Here is an 18,403-nt window from a genome sequence, read left to right on the forward strand (position 1 = left end):
TCCAGTGCCTGGCACTCGGTCACTCAGTAAGTATTTTTGGAATTAATGAGTTAATTACATATCAAATTTATTATCAACAGTTTGCAAAAGAACAGACCTAATGTCTAATAAACTGAGTATTCAATAAGTATTAACTGACTGAATGCCTAAAATTTTCCTTCTTTTAAGAAAACTAGTGTAACTTTGAACTCTCAATTTTATTTTTTAGTATTTTTTTTCTTTTTTGAGGTCCTTAAGAAAATCCAAAAGTTGTCTGAGAAGACCTTACAAACACCTAAGAAGAGAGGTGAAAGGCAAAGGAGAAATGGAGAGATATACCCAACTGAATGCAGAGTTCCAGAGTAGCAAGGAGAGATAAGAAAGACTTCTTAAGTGAACAATGCAAAGAAATAGAGGAAAACAATAGAATGGGAAGGACTAGAGACCTCTTCAAGAAAATTAGAGATACCAAGGGAACATTTCATGCAAAGATGGGCACAATAAAAGACAGAAATGGCAAAGACCTAACAGAAGCAAAAGAGATTAAGAAGAGGGGGCAAAAGTACATAGAACTACACAAAAAAGATCTTAATGACCCTGATAGTCATGATGGTGTGATCACTCATCTAGAGCCAGACATTCTAGAGCGTGAAATCAAGTGGACCTGAGGAAGCATTACTATGAACAAAGCTAGTGGAGATGATGGAATTCCAGCTGAACAATTCCTAAATAGTAAATAACTATTCCTAATAGCTGAACTATTCCTAAAAGATGATGTTGTTAAACTGCTGCACTCAATATGTCAGGAAATTTGGAAAACTCAGCAGTGACCACAGGACTGGAAAAGGTCAGTTTTCATTCTAATCCCAAAGAAAGGCAATGCCAAAGAATGTTCAAACTACCATACAAATGCACTCATTTCACATACTAGCAAGGTAATGATCAAAATCCTTCAAGCTAAGTTTTAGCAGTAAGTGAATCAAGAACTTCCAGATGTACAAGTTGAATTGAGAAAAGGCAGAGGAACCAGAAATTAAGCTGTCATCATCTATTGGGTCATAAAGAAAGCAAGGGAATTCCAGAAAAACATCTGCCTTCACTGACTATGCTAAAGCCTTTGACTGTGTGGATCACAACAAACTGTGGAAAATTCTTAAAGAGATAGGGCTACCAGACCACCTTACCTGTCTTCTAAGAAACCTGTGTGTACATCAAGAAGTAACAGAACCAGACACGGAACAACGGACTGGTTCAAAATTGGGAATGAAGTTCGTCAAGGCTGTATATTGTCACCCTGCTTATTTAACTTATATGCAGAGTACATCATGCGAAATGCCAGGCTGGGTGAATCACAAGCTGTGATGAAGACTGCCAGGAGAAATATCAACAACCTCAGATATGCAGATGACACCACTCTAATGGGAGAAAGTGAAGGGAACTAAATAACCTCTTGAGGAAGGTGAAAGAAGAGAGTGAAAAAACTAGCTTAAAACTCAACAGTCAAAAAGCTAAGATGATGGCATCCTATCCCATCACTTCATGGCAAATAGATGGGGGAAAAGTGGAAACAGTGATAGATTTTTATTTTGTTGGGCTCCAAAATCACTACGAATGGTGACTGCTCCTTGGAAGGAAAGCTATGACAAAACTAGATAGCATATTAAAAAGAAGAGACATCACTTTGCCGACAAAGCTGCTTATAGTCAAAGCTATGGTTTTTCCAGTAGTCATGTACAAGTATGAGAGTCGGATCATAAAGAAGCCTGAGCACCGAAGAATTTATGCTTTTGAACTGTGGTGTTGGAGAAGACTCTTGGGAGCCCCTTGGACAACAAGGAGATCAAACCAGTCCATCCTAAAGGAAATCAATCTTGAATATTCATTGGAAGGATTGACGTTGAAGCTCCAATAGTTTGGCCACCTGAAGCGAAGAGCTGACTCATTGGAAAAGACCCTGATGCTGAGAAAGATTGAGAGCAGGAGAAGGGGGTGACAGATGATGAGATGGTTGGATGGCATCATTGACACAATTTGAGCAAACTCAGGGAGATAGTGAGAGACAGGGAAACCTGGTATGCTGCAGTCCATGAGGTCACAGAGAGTCAGATATGACTTAGTGACTGATCAACAAGATAGCTGAAGCAAAGCTCTTTTCTTTCTCCCAAAGAGACAGTATCTCTGGACTGAAATTATAAATTTGAATGTTTACACTGGACAAGTAAAAATATCAGCACTAGTTTTTTTTTTTTTCCCCTTAAAAATGACGAGAGTTGGGGATTTCACTACTTTCAGGATTGCATATTACTCATGGAGCCTCTTCTAAATAAACACAAGTGTCTCCTGTTCCAACTCAAGGTTTCACCCATTGCTTTGTTTCTCCCCTTAATCCTCTGTGGGTATGGAAAGCAGCAGAACCATATCTTCCTCATTTAAAACCTTTTCATCTAACACCGAAGATTAACTCATCCTTTAGTCTTGTCTTTTCCTGGCAAATGAAACCAATTATTTTAACTTTTTCTTATAGGACTTATTTGCCAGACCTTTAATTTAGTCAGGTTGTGCTACAAAATCTATTCCATTCCTATCTCTTCACCTTCCCGAAAGCTGCCATCAAAACCGAAACATCCCTCTCAGCTTGGTCTCCCCTCAACCAGAGGCGTCCATTTCTCATGTGATGTGATAACAGACAGCTCCCAGCAGCCTTTGGGATCGTGGTATTTGTGGCTGGGGGAAGGAAGCCATTCCTGCACCAAGGCACACAGCATGTTAGCTCAACCTGTTAGCACACCAATTATTTTTTTTGAGGGGGATGGTGGTAGCTGTCAGTTTAAAAAATCATATGTGACTTTTTTTGCAAACTTCACCTCTATGATTTCAGATCAATAAAATATGAATTTCTGTTATTCACAGAATGACTGTTATTTGCCATGGGTTCTGTCCTGTGGCAAGAGATCACAGAGCTCCCAGGAGTAAAATATCCAAGCCGCGTGAGTTAATGTTAATTTTTTTCCTAGTAACATTTTCCCTCCTCTCTGAGCAAAAACTCAGTATTAAAGAAGCTGTGACTTCTGCAGGTTGCTGCAACCCAGAAGCAGCAGCTTTGCTGACTGCTATCTCAGAGGCCGGAAGTAATAACAGCACAGGGTGCACGCTCTCCACACGCTTTACTTGTACTAATTCATTTAATTCTCACAACCGTCTCAGGAGGTGGGTGCTATTATTATCCTCATTTTATAGATAAGGAAACCAAGGCTCAGAGGGGTTTCCTCTGGTAGGCAGGATAATGCCCTACCCCACTTCAAGATGTCCACGTCCTAGTCCCTGGAACTTGTGTGTATGTTACTTTACACAGCAAAGGGGCTTCCCGGACATGATTAAGGCTATGGACCTTGAGATGCAGAGATTATCCTGGATTGTCCAAGTGGGCCCAGTGTAGTCACAAGGGTCCTTAAAAGCAGAGAACCTTCCCAGCTGTGGTCAGAGAGAGATGTAACATGAGAAAGACCCAAGTCAAGGAATGCTGGCCGCCTCTAGAAGTTGGAAAAGGCAAGGAAACAGATTCTCCCCCAGGGGCGCTAGCAAGGAACACAGCTCTGCCAATATCTTGATTTTAGTCCATGAGACCCATGTTGAATCTCTGATTTTCAAAACTGTTAAGAAAATAAAATCACGTTGTTTTAAGCCACTAAGTGTGCGACAGTTGGTTATAGGAAAAATAGGAAACGAATTCAGGTTTGGGTACTTGAAGTCTTTCCAGAGGAACAAAATCTTCAGGATGAGTTTTCTGAATTGATTCTGGGTTTTCTGGATTCATTCTCTAATTGAATTTAAAGGCACTCCTCACCCTGTTTTCGCCAGAGGATGAGGTGGTTAGCTAACATCACTGACTGAACGGATATGAATTTGAGCAAACTCCGGGAGGATAGTGAAGGACAGAGGAGTCTGGTGTGCTGCAATCCATGGGGTCACAAAGAGTCAGACACAACTTAACGACTAAACAACAACAATAGCAATCACTTCGTTGTCGGTGGCAAAAAGAGCACTGGCAGTCCATGGGATGATGTGACATGAGAGAAACACAAAGTTTCACCACTGGAAACCCCACTCCCAGTACCAAACTCCGAGCCTGCAGTTATCTCATCTTCTCTCGTCAAGTTCTCTCTGAAAGTGCAGTTTTTGATATAGTGTCCTTGTCCAAAAGAAATGGGCTCTGCAAAGATTCTCTCTAAAGCCACATCTGGACAAAGATCTGATGCTTGGAGGTCAGCCTGTATCAATTCTGCATGGAGAGGTGGGTGGGGAAATGAATTGGAGCATGTACCCCAGAAGTGGTCCACCTGGTTTTGAATTCTGGCTCTTTCACTTAGCATTTATGTGACCTCAGACAAGCTACTGAACCGCTCTACTTCGGTTTCCCCATCTGCCAACGTTTAGGACTGCTGCTCGGGTGAAGGAGAGAACGTAGTTGGCGGGGGCACAGGGCTCAACCTGCTCAGTGAGGTTGCTGATCTCGGCTGCAGAAGTGGGTCCGAGTGCAGACCCGTGAGCGCTCCTTCCATTCAGACAACCAAGCAGATGAGCCTCACACAGCAGACACAGAGGACTTACAGAAACAGAGTTTTCTCCTTTCAGGTTTTAACACCTGCTGGTGGGTGTTGAAGCAGCTTTTGCCAGAAAGGCTGACTTAACAGTGGGTTTTGGGGTAGAAAATCACACCGAATGGCAGGCTGGGCCCCTGCTTCTGCTTATTTAATTTTTTTTCTGGTGGAGAGAAAATGAGCACCATGCAGGTTATTTTGTGAAGGAGAATAGCCTGTGGGGAAATCTGGGTGTGCAAAACAAAACAAAACAAAAAAAACCAGCCACGATCAAGCCTGCCAAAGAACACAGAGTAACTGAGACTCAGCCACAGCCCCTCCTGTGGGTTCTGCCGAGGTATTCATAGTTGCTGTTCAACAAAAGGCCCTTCGAGAACAGGGCCTCGTGGTCAAATAAGCCGGGGCAGGGCAGGATTAACAAGGTTAGGCCTAACTCTTCCCTAAAGGACTTCTAGTTTTTAACATGCTAACGGAAATGATGAATTTCTCAGGGGGCCAGGTATGTTTCACAGCATCTCTCCAAGCTAGTCTGACCTTGAAAACCTGATTGTTTTTTGCTTTTTGGCAAGCACCAGGTGGGAAAGTATGTTTTAGTGGATAAGCAAAGGACACTTCATTCCTCTCTGACGAGTAGACACCAAGCTTCTCAAATCCTCTTCCTTCCCCAAAAAGTCCCAGCTCAGAGGTTGGGCCTTGTTTCTGAGGCTTCCACTTCATGTAATTCTTAAAGGGAAGATGGATATTGACCTGAGACAGCTAAACACATGATAAAAGGAGATACTCTTAGTTAGTCTATGACTTTATAATCCCCTTTTGAGATATGTAAAATTTATTTAGACTTTAAAATATTTTTATTCATTTTACTGCTTATTTGATCAGTCTCAAAAGGCAGTTCATGTGCTGTATTTTATACTTGGTGTAATATACAAATACAAGATATAATACAAATATTGTATAAATAATATGCAATATAAAAACAGTTAGATGAACGATTCTTCAAAGAATTGCCTTAGTTACTATAATTATGATCTCTGCAATCAGTTTGCAGAAAAAGTACAGAACCTGGCACAACGAAGGATTAAATATTAATTATGTACATGTTAACAGACTTAAAACTAAACTTCAAGTCAAGATCTTAGTATACAATTGATAACTTCTAGAGTCTTTAGAGATGTAACATATAATGGATTAAATTCCAAACTGAGATAAACTAAGATAATATAGATCTATTCCCCTAAGAGTCTAACGCCAATAGTGTTATTCAAATGTGACTCTATTAAAGTTTCATTTTATGCTGTCTTATAAATATCTGGAATTATCTGCATTTTTGGTGACATTTATTTTCAAATATTCTTTCATTGTTTTACAGGAATATGAGTCTCTCTCAGGATTGTAAAATTCCTGCTTCAAGAATTCTCCTCTATATTCTAGGTGATTAAATTAGTTGGATGAATTTGTGAATAAATTAACTTAAGATTTACCTTTGGAAAATAGAAAAATGCAATTATTTCAGCGTACATTTTTGTGGAATTAGAAGGCTTAAAAAAGTAGTTTTTTTCTTTTAAAATGTTTTCTCTGGTATTAAAACAATATAAAATACATCATTATCAAACAATGCTGTTTATTCCAGGAAATAAGTCTTGATGCATCTTTAATCTCCAAAGGATTCAGTGCAGGCTTTTAATTTTCTGGTTGCAGACTCTGTGACCCTTTTCCTACCGGATGAAGAATTTGTTTTGCCTGTAGGCAAAGAATAATAATGTGTTGGTAGGACTTCAAGTCTAGACTATCACGGAATGCTCAAAGAGTCCTTCTAGTACTTAGATTTGATTGATGAAAGCTTTAATAGTTAAAGGATTGGGTACAGTGGACAAGTAGGAAGATAAAAGGGGGGGGGGAGTACGACAGACCTGAGGAAGCCTACTCTGAAACAGAAAGCCCACTCCTGAAGTTTGTTGGAGGATGAGGTTAAAGGGAACTTTCCGATTTAAGAGAGGAGGGAATTTAGGGGAGGAGACCTTGAGTTCAGTTTCTGAGATGTTAGTCCTGTGGACTCTATGGGATAGCCAAGCAGGAATAAGGAGTAAGTCGCTGCTGTTGTTCAGTCCCTCAGTCGTGTCTGACCCTTTGAGACCCCCTTGGACCAGGCCTCCCTGTCCTTCACTTTCTCCCGGAGTTTGCTCAAACTCATTGAGTCGGTGGTAACAAGTGGACAGATGAAAACACAGCTTTGGGGTCAGGAGAGATCTGGGAAGGACACGCAAGTCTGGATCTGAAAGTCTTTCTAAAGAACGACGGTGGTGGAGTAGGCAATGAGATCAGTCCAGAAAACCTTGGAAGAGTTGTGCAGCATGGATGCAGAAGAGGAGGGGGTGCCCCCCGAGAGCTTGGGATGGACTGATCAGACAGGATGAAGAGAAACAGGGAAAACAAACTGAAGAAGCCCAGGATGGGAGCGATGCCAGGAGAAGAGAGTGGGCTGTCAGAAAATGCCGCACAAGAGGCAAGAAGAATCAGGACCAAGGCAGCACCTCCATCCGGCAGTTCTTGGGGAGGGATTTGGTACATTATGATGAGTGAGGAGTGACTGGGAGCTGAGGGGGTGGAGGGGAATACATTTTCGGTGGTGTTTAGGGGGGAATAGGTTGGTTTATTAAAGGGTGTGTAGTGTATGAGGAATTTTTTTTAAAACAGATTTTTGTTGAGTAAGAGACAGGAGGAGTGGGAGATATAAACAGAAAAGCCCGGTAAACACTTGTGCCCCAGTGGTTAGAATTATATCTCAGAGATGGTAAGATATACAGGCTTCTGGTCACCTGACTAGGAATGGCCACACAATAGTGTAATACAGTAAGGTTCCTGCTGTAACATCCTGAGTCACACTGAGAGCAGGGACTGAGACCACGTCCCTGCAAACACCAGGTTTAAATAACAGGTATAAAGCAGGGTTATTTTACAAAGGCAATACCAAAGAATGCTCAAACTACCACAGAATTGCACTCATCTCACACGCTAGTAAAGTAATGCTCAAAATTCTCCAAGCCAGGCTTCAGCAACATGTGAACCGTGAACTTCCAGATGTTCAAGCTGGTTTTAGAAAAGGCAGAGGAACCAGAAATCAAATTGCCAACATCTGCTGGATCATTGAAAAAGCAAAAGAGTTCCTGAAAAACATCTATTTCTGCTTTATTGACTATGTCAAAGCCTTTGACTGTGTGGATCACAATAAACTGTGGAAAATTCTGAAAGAGATGGGAATACCAGACCACCTGACCTGTTTCTTGAGAAATCTGTATGCAGGTCAGGAAGAAACAGTTAGAACTGGACATGGAACAACACACTGGTTCCAAATAGGAAAAGAAGTACATCAAGGCTGTATATTGTCACCCTGCTTATTCAAATTATATGCAGAGTACATCATGAGAAATGCTGGGCTGGAAGAAGCTCAAGCTGGAATCAAGATTGCCGGGAGAAATATCAATAACTTCAGATATGCAGATGACACCACCCTTATGGCAGAAAGCAAAGAAGAACTAAAGAGCCTCTGGATGAAAGTGAAAGATGAGAGTGAAAAAGTTGGCTTAAAACTCAACATTCAGAAAACTAAGATCATGGCATCTGGTCCCATCACCTCATGGCAAATAGATGGGGAAACTGGCTGACTTTATTTTTTGGGGCTCCAAAATCACTGCGAATGGTGACTGCAGCCATGAAATTAAAAGATGCTTACTCCTTGGAAGGAAAGTTATGACCAACCTAGACAGCATATTAAAAAGCAGAGACATTACTTTGCCAACAAAGGTCTGTCTAGTCAAGGCTATGGTTTTTCCACTGGTCACATATGGACGTGACAGTTGGACTATAAAGAAAACTGAGCACCGAAGAATTGATGCTTTTGAACTGTGGTGTTGGAGAAGACTCTTGAGAGTCCCTTGGACTGCAAAGAGATCCAACTAGGCCATCCTAAAGCAGATCAGTCCTGAGGGTTCATTGGAAGGACTGATGTTGAAGCTGAAACTCCAATACTTTGGCCACCTGATGCAAAGAGCTGACTCATTTGAAAAGACCCTGAGGCTTGGAAAGATTGAGGGCAGGGGGAGAAGCGGATGACAGAGGATGAGATGGTTGGATGGCATCACTGACTCAATGGACATGAGTTTGGGTAAATTCCAGGAGTTGGTGATGGACACAGAGGCCTGGCGTGCTGCAGTCCATGGGGCCGCAAAGAGTTGGACACAACTGAGCGACTGAACGGAACTGAACTGAACCTGCTTTAAAGGCAGAGCACTGGGCCCGATAGTTTTTTGAGGTCACTTCTAACCCTAAAAATGTATGACTCTGTGTGCCTTGATTCTTTTTATTGAATTCACAACTATTTTACCAGTTTAGTTCTTGGTTAAATGCTCATCTAGACAACCCCATTTTTCTTCTGCCTGCCTGCCTTTTCTAGAATATTCTTAATTTCCAATCTAAACTGACTTCTATAACAAGTTATATGCCAACTATTTCAATCACATTCTCTCTTAATACCCAACAGACATAGTCATTGCATCAAATTTTTAAAAAAAGTCCCAATTAGTGGCTTCCAATTTCTACATCAGCTCATTCTGTTTTTTCTTTTCCCCATCTCTCAGTATTGTCTTATTTCTCTTCAGACAAGCTACTGTATGGGTCTCTATGAGTGCTTTTTTGAAGAGAATACCTACCTTAAATAAAATTCAGTGAAGTAAGATATGTCTTCAGGTACTTTCCTTTGACTTGGGAAGAGAGGGTTTTTTTTGTTTTTGAGTTGTCCTAAAATATGTGACTCTGGAATTTGCTGGATTAAATTCCATTAAATTGTGGAAACTGTTCCAGTGATAAGTTATCCCCAAGGACAGAATACCCAGGGAACAGGGGTACTTCTATTGTTGATTTAGTGTTTCAAATACTGGTCAAATATATTTACATTTTAATGAGTTGTTAACACTGAGAAGAAAAGATTATACTAGTTCTCCAACATTTCCATGTACCAGTGGTCTAGACAATATTGCTTCTAGGATAGAAAAATTTTTAGAATTCTTACCATGTAGATCATGAACTGCCAGCCAACAAAGTAATACTGTACTCTTCTTGCGGAGATAGCCTGAGTTATATTTGGAGCAAAGTTCACCAATAGATATGTTCCTGCCAATGCCAAAGTCATACCTTTTAAATTGAAAAGACAAACCATGTTGAAAAAGGGCCATTCAAGCCGTTTTGTTTATGTAAACATTTCCTATACACTGAGCATTACTTGTAAGTCATGACAGTTAATGAAAGTCGCTCATTCGTGTCCGACCCTTTGCGATCCCATGGACTATAGTCCATGGAATTCTCCAGGCCAGAATATTGAAGTGGGTAGCCTTTCCCTTCTCCAAGGGATGCCTATGAAAATACAATCCATCAAACCATCCCAAGAACATCACGCATTTACCCAACAACATTACCTTTAGAAGGGGATAAGATAAGGGTCACAGGATGGATGGGATAGCACATAACTTCTGATTTTTTTCTGTTGTTCAAGATGAATCCTGACCTCTACAGAGAAGGTTTCCCCAGAGATGGGGACGATCAGAACACATGCGCATGGAGATGTGGAAACACATCCAACCTGGCTGCTTGTTTCCATGTGGACCAGGAAGTGCCTGATGAATCTAGATCCACCTAGATCTAGATGGCAGGGCCCAGAGAGTAGGGAGATCCATCACCTGATGGTCCACTCTGCACTTACTCACCTTGGACCCTTTACACACACATACTTGGGTATTTTACACTTTGAAACTCTGGTAAATGAATACCATAATCATTGTCAGTTTTGGGAGTCCTTTTAGGAGAAATAACAAAGTGAATGCTGACTCTGAGTCAGATTGACTTGATCTAATTTAAAATCCAGAATTCCAGGGATAGCTCGGTAAAATATCACATAATAAACCTATGTAGGAATGTGTTACTGTCATCACTTTAACATTACTTATAATAATGGAGGAACGGAAAATGTGGGGGAGAAGTGGCTACAGAGAAGCAGACTTGGCTTTCTAAATAACACTGGAAACTGATTATTTATTAATAATTATCAGCCTGAGAAAAACTGATTTATGTAGCATTTTTTGGGGAGCACAACTTGAAAACATAATTCAACCTGTTTCACCACTGAGGTCAGCATTGTTGTGTATATAATTTACAACCAGCACATACTCCAACCTGAAACAATTTGGTTTGTCTATACAATCTCATAATTTGAAGACATCAATTTCCTATTGTTCTCAACCTAATGATTTATTAGAGTTTTGAACTCTAGTTTCTGAGAATCCATTTGATTTTTTATACAAGCTAGACAACAGCTATTCATGGTATAGTGTAGGAGCTATAAAATAAGCTTACTCTAATATAACAATTTATTCAGTACTACTTTGTGAAGACAGAAATTATACACACAATTTTAAAAGTTATTTTCTAATGAGAATTTTAAAAAAGAAAACAATATACATTATTAAGCATATAATAAAAACCATATATAAGAATTTGGGCAAAATTATTGGTCAGGTCTGTCCTTTCTTTGACCAAAAAAAAAAAAAAAAAGAAAGAAACCAAAGATCTTATAAGATAATTGTTCAATATTACATTCCTAGGAAGAAGGGATATTTAAAAAACCCAGCTTTCTAAACTTAGTAAAGCAGAATAAATGCATTGAAATACAATTTCAAAATTTCAAGAGACTGCCAACCTATTCTTGTGAAACCCAAATCTCTTAATTATATTGAGTTCCTCTGCCAATTGTTTCTTTATCTTATCTATCTAGTGTCAAATTTTGTTTTCCAAGAATTTGGTTTTTATTTATTTATCTTTGGCTGTGTTGGGTCTTCATTGCTGCGTGGGCTTTTCTTTAGCCGAGGCAAGTGAGGGTTACTCTTTAGTTGCAATGCATGGGCTTCTCGCTGTGGTGACCTCTCTTGCCGCAGGAGCAGGGGCCCTGGGGCACACGGGCTTCAGTGGTTGTGGCCGGTGGCTCAGTAGTTGAGGCTCCCAGGCTCTAGAGCACGGGCTCAATAGTTGCGGCATGGCATGTGGGATCTTCCCACATCAGGGATTGAACCTGTGTCTCCTGCCTTGGCAGGTGGAATCTTTACTGCTGCGCCAGCAGGGAAGACCTTGACATTTTAGTTTGGAATGGATAACACATGCATACAGTAAAAAACTGAAAAGCCATACAAGAGGGATCAGCGAAAGGAAATTCTTTCTCACATCCTTGTGGCCCACGAGGTCCCCTCCTCAAACTGAGCTACTGCTGCTGTCTCTTGAGATTTTCTTCCCAAAGATGCTTTAGGTAGGCGTGGGTGAGAGTGCATGCGTTTTGATTTTTTTTTTTTTTTACACAGAATGATGTTAGCATATTATACACACTTTTCTGTATCTTGCTTTTTTTCCTACTTAACAGAACATCTTTTTCTACTCCAAGAACATCTCGGAAAACGTTTCACATCATTATATGTCAGGCAGCCTCATTCTTGCAGAGTCTGCAGAGTGTTCCATTCATGGAGGCAGTGTTATTTCCAATTCGGCCTGTGCCCATTTCCACCAGTGCAGATCCTCACCGCCTTCCAAAGCTTGTTAAGAACAAATGCAACAACTGATGGTTTTGCGAGTACCCTTTCAAAGTAATTTTTCACATGTATTATCTCATGTGAACCTCACATCACTGCGAGTCTAGTGAGTAACTCTATGGCCACTCAGGCGGTCACACGTTCTTTCTTGCTAATAATTTTAATTTCAGCAATGTCCTACATTTATGAAGGCAGTTCTGGACAACTGCTCTAATTTGTTTGTTTCCTTGGTGTCATTTTTATTTTCCTATGTGATATACTGTCTCCTTCATGAGTCATGTGCACATTTTTCATAAGTGTTTGAAAGTGTTGCAGATAGCCACCAGCAGTTGCTTCAAGAAATTTCTGCAAAATATTTTTATATCCCACCTTTTCCTAAAAGTGGCATGAAACATCACGTTGTTGTCGTTGTTTAGTTGCTAAATCGTGTCTGACTCTTTGTGACCCCATAGACTGTAGCCCACTAGGATCCTCTGTCCATGGGATTTCCCAGGCAAGAATACTGGAGTGGGTTGCCATTTCCTTCTCCAGGCGATCTTCCCAACCCAGGGATTGAATCCAGGTCTCCCACATTGCAGGCGGGTGCTTTACTGTCTGAGCCACCAGGGAAGCCCTAACCTCAGGGAACTGGTACAGAAAGCACTGAGAGCTGACCATTGGTGGGGACCAACGGCGGAGCGGTCAGGCAGCAGTGAGTCAGCTGCAGGTGGTCGTTAACCATGGGATGCTGGATACGACCCATGATACAGGGATGTGTGCTCATCTGCCACCCTTATGCCCAGACCTACACCAAATACATTTTCTCATCAAATACAACTGAAGTCATATAAAAATCTACAATGATCTGGTGGGCATTTCAGATTCAGCTTGATACAAGTATTAATAAAATCTCTTCCTATAAACTTGTCATATGTACAAAACAGGCAAACAAGCTCATCCCTGCTCTTTGGAGTAGATGGACTAGGTGTACTGGGAGCGCATATGCCAAGGGATGGTAATTATTCTTTTTAAGCAATGTGCTCAAAGCTATAGATTTCATAGACAATTGTGGCTGACATGAGAGTTACATTATGATCACCATCACACAGAAATGTGATGATAATAAGAACTATAATAGCAATAGCTAATACTTAGCATAATCTAAATGCTTTATACAAACACAACTAATATTTCTTACAAAAAGCCTGCAAAAATAACTATACTGCATGTTACTATACTAACATATGGTATATGTCTATTGTATAATATATAACATTGGATACTATTAAATTATTACTAGTCGTATTTGACATATGAGAAAACTGAGTCACAGACAGAATAATTGTCTTGTCTGGGCTAAGTGAAGAACTTGAATTGGAACCTAGGTAACTTACTCTTTATATATATATATATACACACACACACACACACACATACACACACACACACACACACACACACACATATGTTTATTTATCTACTTGCTGTGCCAGGTCTTAATTGTGGCATGTGGGATCTAGTTCCCTGACCAGGGATCAAACCCGGGCCCCCTGCATTGGGAGCGTGGAATCTTAACCACTGGACCACCACGGAAGTCCCTAGATAACCTGTTCTTAATGATTATACTCTTCTGCCTCTTGTATGCATAATGGACCAGGGCTGACAAATGGATTACACAAGTCTGTCATTCACCTTGTAGTCTTAGTGAGTGGCACCCCAGGAGTTGTACTGAGCACAACATGAGGCTGGATGAAACATCTCCACAGGGGAGAAAAGGAATGGACTCCGTCTGGCAGCGGTTCCTGAAGGCCCCGACTGGCCCTTGAGTTTCTTGAGAAGAGCGTCTCCAAACTGGTGTTCCCTAGAACCCAGTTTCATAAGATGGACACACCACCAAAAAAAGGTTCAACTCAAGTCTATTTGGAAAGAGGTGAGTTAAACAAATTTAAATCGCTATTTTACTGGAAAACCCCTGAGAGCCTGAATGTGTTAGCGTTCATTGTGAATCTCCTTGGGGAGGATATGGTTGTAATATTTTCTAAACATATTTGACCATTTATATCATCCTGAAGTAGTGTTTGGAGGAATATTTTATACTCTGAGAAATGCCTGACATTTAACTGGATCCAGCTGTGAGAATACAGCCTCTGTTACAAGAGGCTACTGAAGCTCTGCTGCAGAAGTTTCCTATAGATGCTTGTGGACAGAGGCTGATATACAAAGATGGAGGAAGGGAAAACAGCCTATAGGCAGGCTCCTTCTGAGGTGTCTGTTCACCGGCATCTACAGCCTGCTGAGCTCCTCACCTGTGCAAGCCTTGGACTCTAGAATCCACTTGCACAGTTCTTCCTCAAAAGACACCCAATTTCCCAGCCCACCCTTCTCCTTAAGTAAAACCTGAAATCGCTTTTAATTGTGTCCCCACTCTTCCAGCTCATTGCCAGTTAGTGTTAACTGCGGTTAAGCTAGCTTCTGAAATCTGGTTTGACCTGACTTCTGATAGCCTCAAGAGTTGAAAAATTCAGCTAACCTGACCTTAACCTACATTGCTGTCTGCTTCTCTTAGAGCCTGCAATATGCCGCCTGATCAATGGGGGTCCGGCTATTGCTTTAGTGGTATACCACTAAATACCACAGCATAAACTGGGTTCCTTCACACCAAAGGGTGCCTTCTCCTCAGTTTAGTCTCTCCAGATTCCTCAGGCTTAAGGCCAAGTCCTGAAGAAGCCCTGGACTGGCAGGTCTCAAAAGTGTTATTCAGTCGCTAAGTCATGTCTGACTCTTTGTGACCCCCATGGACTGCAGCAAGCCATGCTTCCCTGTCCTTCACCATTTCTTGGAGTTTGCTCAAACTCATGCCCATTGAGTCAGTGATGCTATCTAACCATCTCATCCTCTGTCATCCCCTTCTCCTTTTGCCTTCAATCTTTCCCAGCATCAGGGTCTTTTCCAATGAGTCGGCTCTTCATGTCAGGTGGCCAAAGTACTGGAGCTTCAGCTTCAGCATCAGTCCTTCCAATAAGTTAACTAAGCAGGGTGTATACTGTCACCCTGCTTATTTAACTTATCTAAATAATATAGTGAATCTAAATTGTTCTGAATCTACCATCGTAAAGTCTCTCATTCTTGAGCCAGTTTTAAAACCAAATAGCCAATCTGTCCTCTCAACTAGAAATGATTTTTTGTTTGGCTGGATTAGTATTCTAGGTCCTGGCTTCAAACCAAGCTGACCTCTAGTGTGGGAGAAGGAAGGAAGGAAGTAGTCTTCGTCTCACTATCAGTCTCTTGACATTCTATCAATGGGGAAACCATATATAGGTGACTTGAAATAATCAAGTAACTGGTCTCTGGAGAGTGCTTATGTAATTTTTATTTTTATGATGACAATGTCTGGACTTAAGTCAGCTAGGATCCCACAGACTATTAGATTCGGTATTTTTGATGACTAAGGGAGGAGAGGGGGAAATACTATAGTTTTGGCTGATTGAAGGGGAGAGAATTTTGGTGCATTTTAGAGGAAAAATAATCATTAAAATAATTTAAAGTTATTAATCCACTAAGAATCAGAGCACAGTCCAAAGCCTGTCATTGAATTAATAATAGTTGGTGATTTCTTTCAGACATAGCTTTTGTGAGGTCATTTTTTGAGGCTAGTGGTGAAAAGCTTCATAGCCACAGATCAACATTTGGCAATAAATTAGTTCAGCTTGTTTCCACATGGTCCAAAAAAATCTTCATTTGTTCCATCATGAAAAACAAACTTTCATTTGCCTGAAGCAAGGAAAAATAAATGATTTTTTTACACATTTTGACAATTTGATTTTTAGCATGCTTATATGTTAATCTTGTATAAAATGCCACTAACTACTCTTTCCCCTGTTTGGTCTCAGTCCCTGTAAAGAAAAAACAATGCATTTTTAGCTTTTAACAGAAAGAGCCAAGTTTTCTCAAGGCAACAGCAATATAGGTCCCAAGAAAATACATGTGACCTAACACACTACTGAGGATGGTTGGGGAAGAGTCCTTCTCTAAGCCTGAAAAGGGTTATAACATTTCAAGTCATGATAATCATATGGTATTGCTGTCGGAGGAACGGATATGGAATTGGTGACTGTGTCCTTTCTTATTCCTGTAATGTTAATCAAGAATTGATCATTTTTAACTACAGTACGATGCAAATATGATAACAGATAAATCCCTGCTCAAAAAGCATTCAGGTAAAAGGCAAAAAAACTCAGAGTTGTGGGAAATGTTACCTGGATTACTAAAGTTCGCTAAAATATCCTAATCAAGGTTTTCTTTCATGAAGAAACAGCACAGAGTGGTGGGTGGTGGTATTAATAGCTATGATAATAATAGCAGCCATTATTGAGGACTTATTACATGACAGACCCTCTTCCAAGAGTCTTACATACACAAGTTTTATATACTTGTTTAATCCTATGACATAGGTAATATTATCTTCATTTTAAGGATGAGGAAATTTGGGGCTTAAAGGGATAAAGTAATTTAGCAAAAGTCACGTAACTCTTTGAGTGGGAAATGGCAACCCACTCCAGTATTCTTGCCTGGGAAATCCCATGGACAGAGGAGCTTGGGGTTGCAAAAGAGTTGGACACGACTTAGCGACTAAACAACAATAACAAAGCAGATCTGTAAATGAATGTTCTGACATTTAAATGAGACGGTTCATGCAAAATACTTATAGTACCTGAAAGAAATAGATATTTAATAAATCTTGGCTATTTTTAAAGTAAGAAAAATTAGCAAAGAATCAAAGAAGTGATAGAGGGTTTTTTTTTGTTGTTGTTGTTACATGTGTATGTGAGTATATTGCCTACATTTTTAGTATTACCTCTTAGGAATGAAGTTAATCATAGAAATAATAATTTTATTATTAATAACAGGGCTTTCCATGTCTCAAAGTGCTTGTATCAATTATCCAATTTGACCCTTAAAATAGTCTTCTATATTTGTCAGCAAACTGGCTTAGAGAAGTTAAGTAATGTGTTGGCCACACAGTTGACAGCAGAAGTTGAATCCAGCTTTGAACCTCTGAGAGTGAGTTTATTTTATATCCTTTGATGTTGAACTACTTTACTGCTTTTAGTAAGGTTCAGTTGGTCTTGGGTTTTCTAAGAATATAATCAAATCACTGGCACATATTGATATTTCTATTTCTTTCCTTCCTATAGCTATGACTTTCATTAATTTTTCTCCCAATCCTCACTGGCAGTGCTTGGAGCACAGTACTACACAGACACTTATCTTACCTTTTCATTCATTTGTCAACAGTGCTCATGTTATCCCCTCTGTTTGCCATCCTCCAAATGCTTAGAGGTGGTCCATGCCCGTCCTATTCAGCTGTCAGAACTAATTCAAATGGTATCTGTGCTACAGAAAATCCTCTCTAAGCTTTCTAACTAGAGTAATCTCTCTTTATTCTAAACCAGTGGTTCTCAACCGGAGGCAATTTTGCCTGCCCTCCGCCCCCCAAGGGAGATGTGACAATGTCTGAAGTTATTTTCGGTTGTCATAACTGGGGCAGAGTGTGCTGCTGGCAGCGAATGGGTAAAGGCCAAAAGGGATGCCACTAAACACACTACAATGCACAGGACATGCCCCTGTGATGAATCATCCAACCTAAAACGTTAGTAGTGCTGAGGCTGAGAAACTCTGTTCTAAACTAACGGTTCAGGCATTATAACACATATTATGTTCTGCTTTAAAAAATGTATTTTTGTATATATTTGATCATTGACCATATTACTTGAAGGCAGGGATTCTCTCTTAATCATCGTTTTATCACAAGGGTTCATAATAATTGGCAAGACTTCCTCTATATCCATCTGTATTACTTCATTAAATACCTTACATTTATTTAAACATTAATCAGCCATTAATTACAAAAGATGACATACGTAAGATTAAACGACTTAAAGTTTCCATAAGACTTTTGACAAATGAGAAACATACCGTAGGGCCTAATTGCTTTAATCTATAAAACTCAGGCATTGCTCATTCTTATTTCTGATTCCATACAATGTCCCCAAATGAGGCCATAACCATAGTACGAAAAAAGAGTATAGAAAAATAATGTATTTGAAAAGCCACAATTCACATATGAATGCATTTGGAAAAACATTTTAACCATGAAAATTTGACAGTGTTGACTAAAAAACTCTACCAGCAGAATCAAATCAAGGAGGAAAAAGAAAAAGTGAA

At 40.1% G+C, this 18,403-nt stretch overlaps 1 protein-coding gene across 1 annotated transcript in view; it reads right to left on the minus strand.

Annotated features, from left to right (window-relative positions):
• NIPAL2 (NIPA like domain containing 2) overlaps nucleotides 1-18,403 on the minus strand; it is a 79,068-nt gene that overhangs the window by 19,056 nt on the left and 41,609 nt on the right. Inside the window, exon 5 of the mRNA XM_065903289.1 lies at nucleotides 9,643-9,764. Within this exon, the coding sequence (XP_065759361.1) occupies nucleotides 9,643-9,764 (122 nt within the window). The remainder of the gene's footprint in view (nucleotides 1-9,642; nucleotides 9,765-18,403) is intronic.

Source organism: Muntiacus reevesi, chromosome 12 (genome assembly GCF_963930625.1).
Source record: "Muntiacus reevesi chromosome 12, mMunRee1.1, whole genome shotgun sequence".
NCBI lineage: Eukaryota > Metazoa > Chordata > Mammalia > Artiodactyla > Cervidae > Muntiacus > Muntiacus reevesi.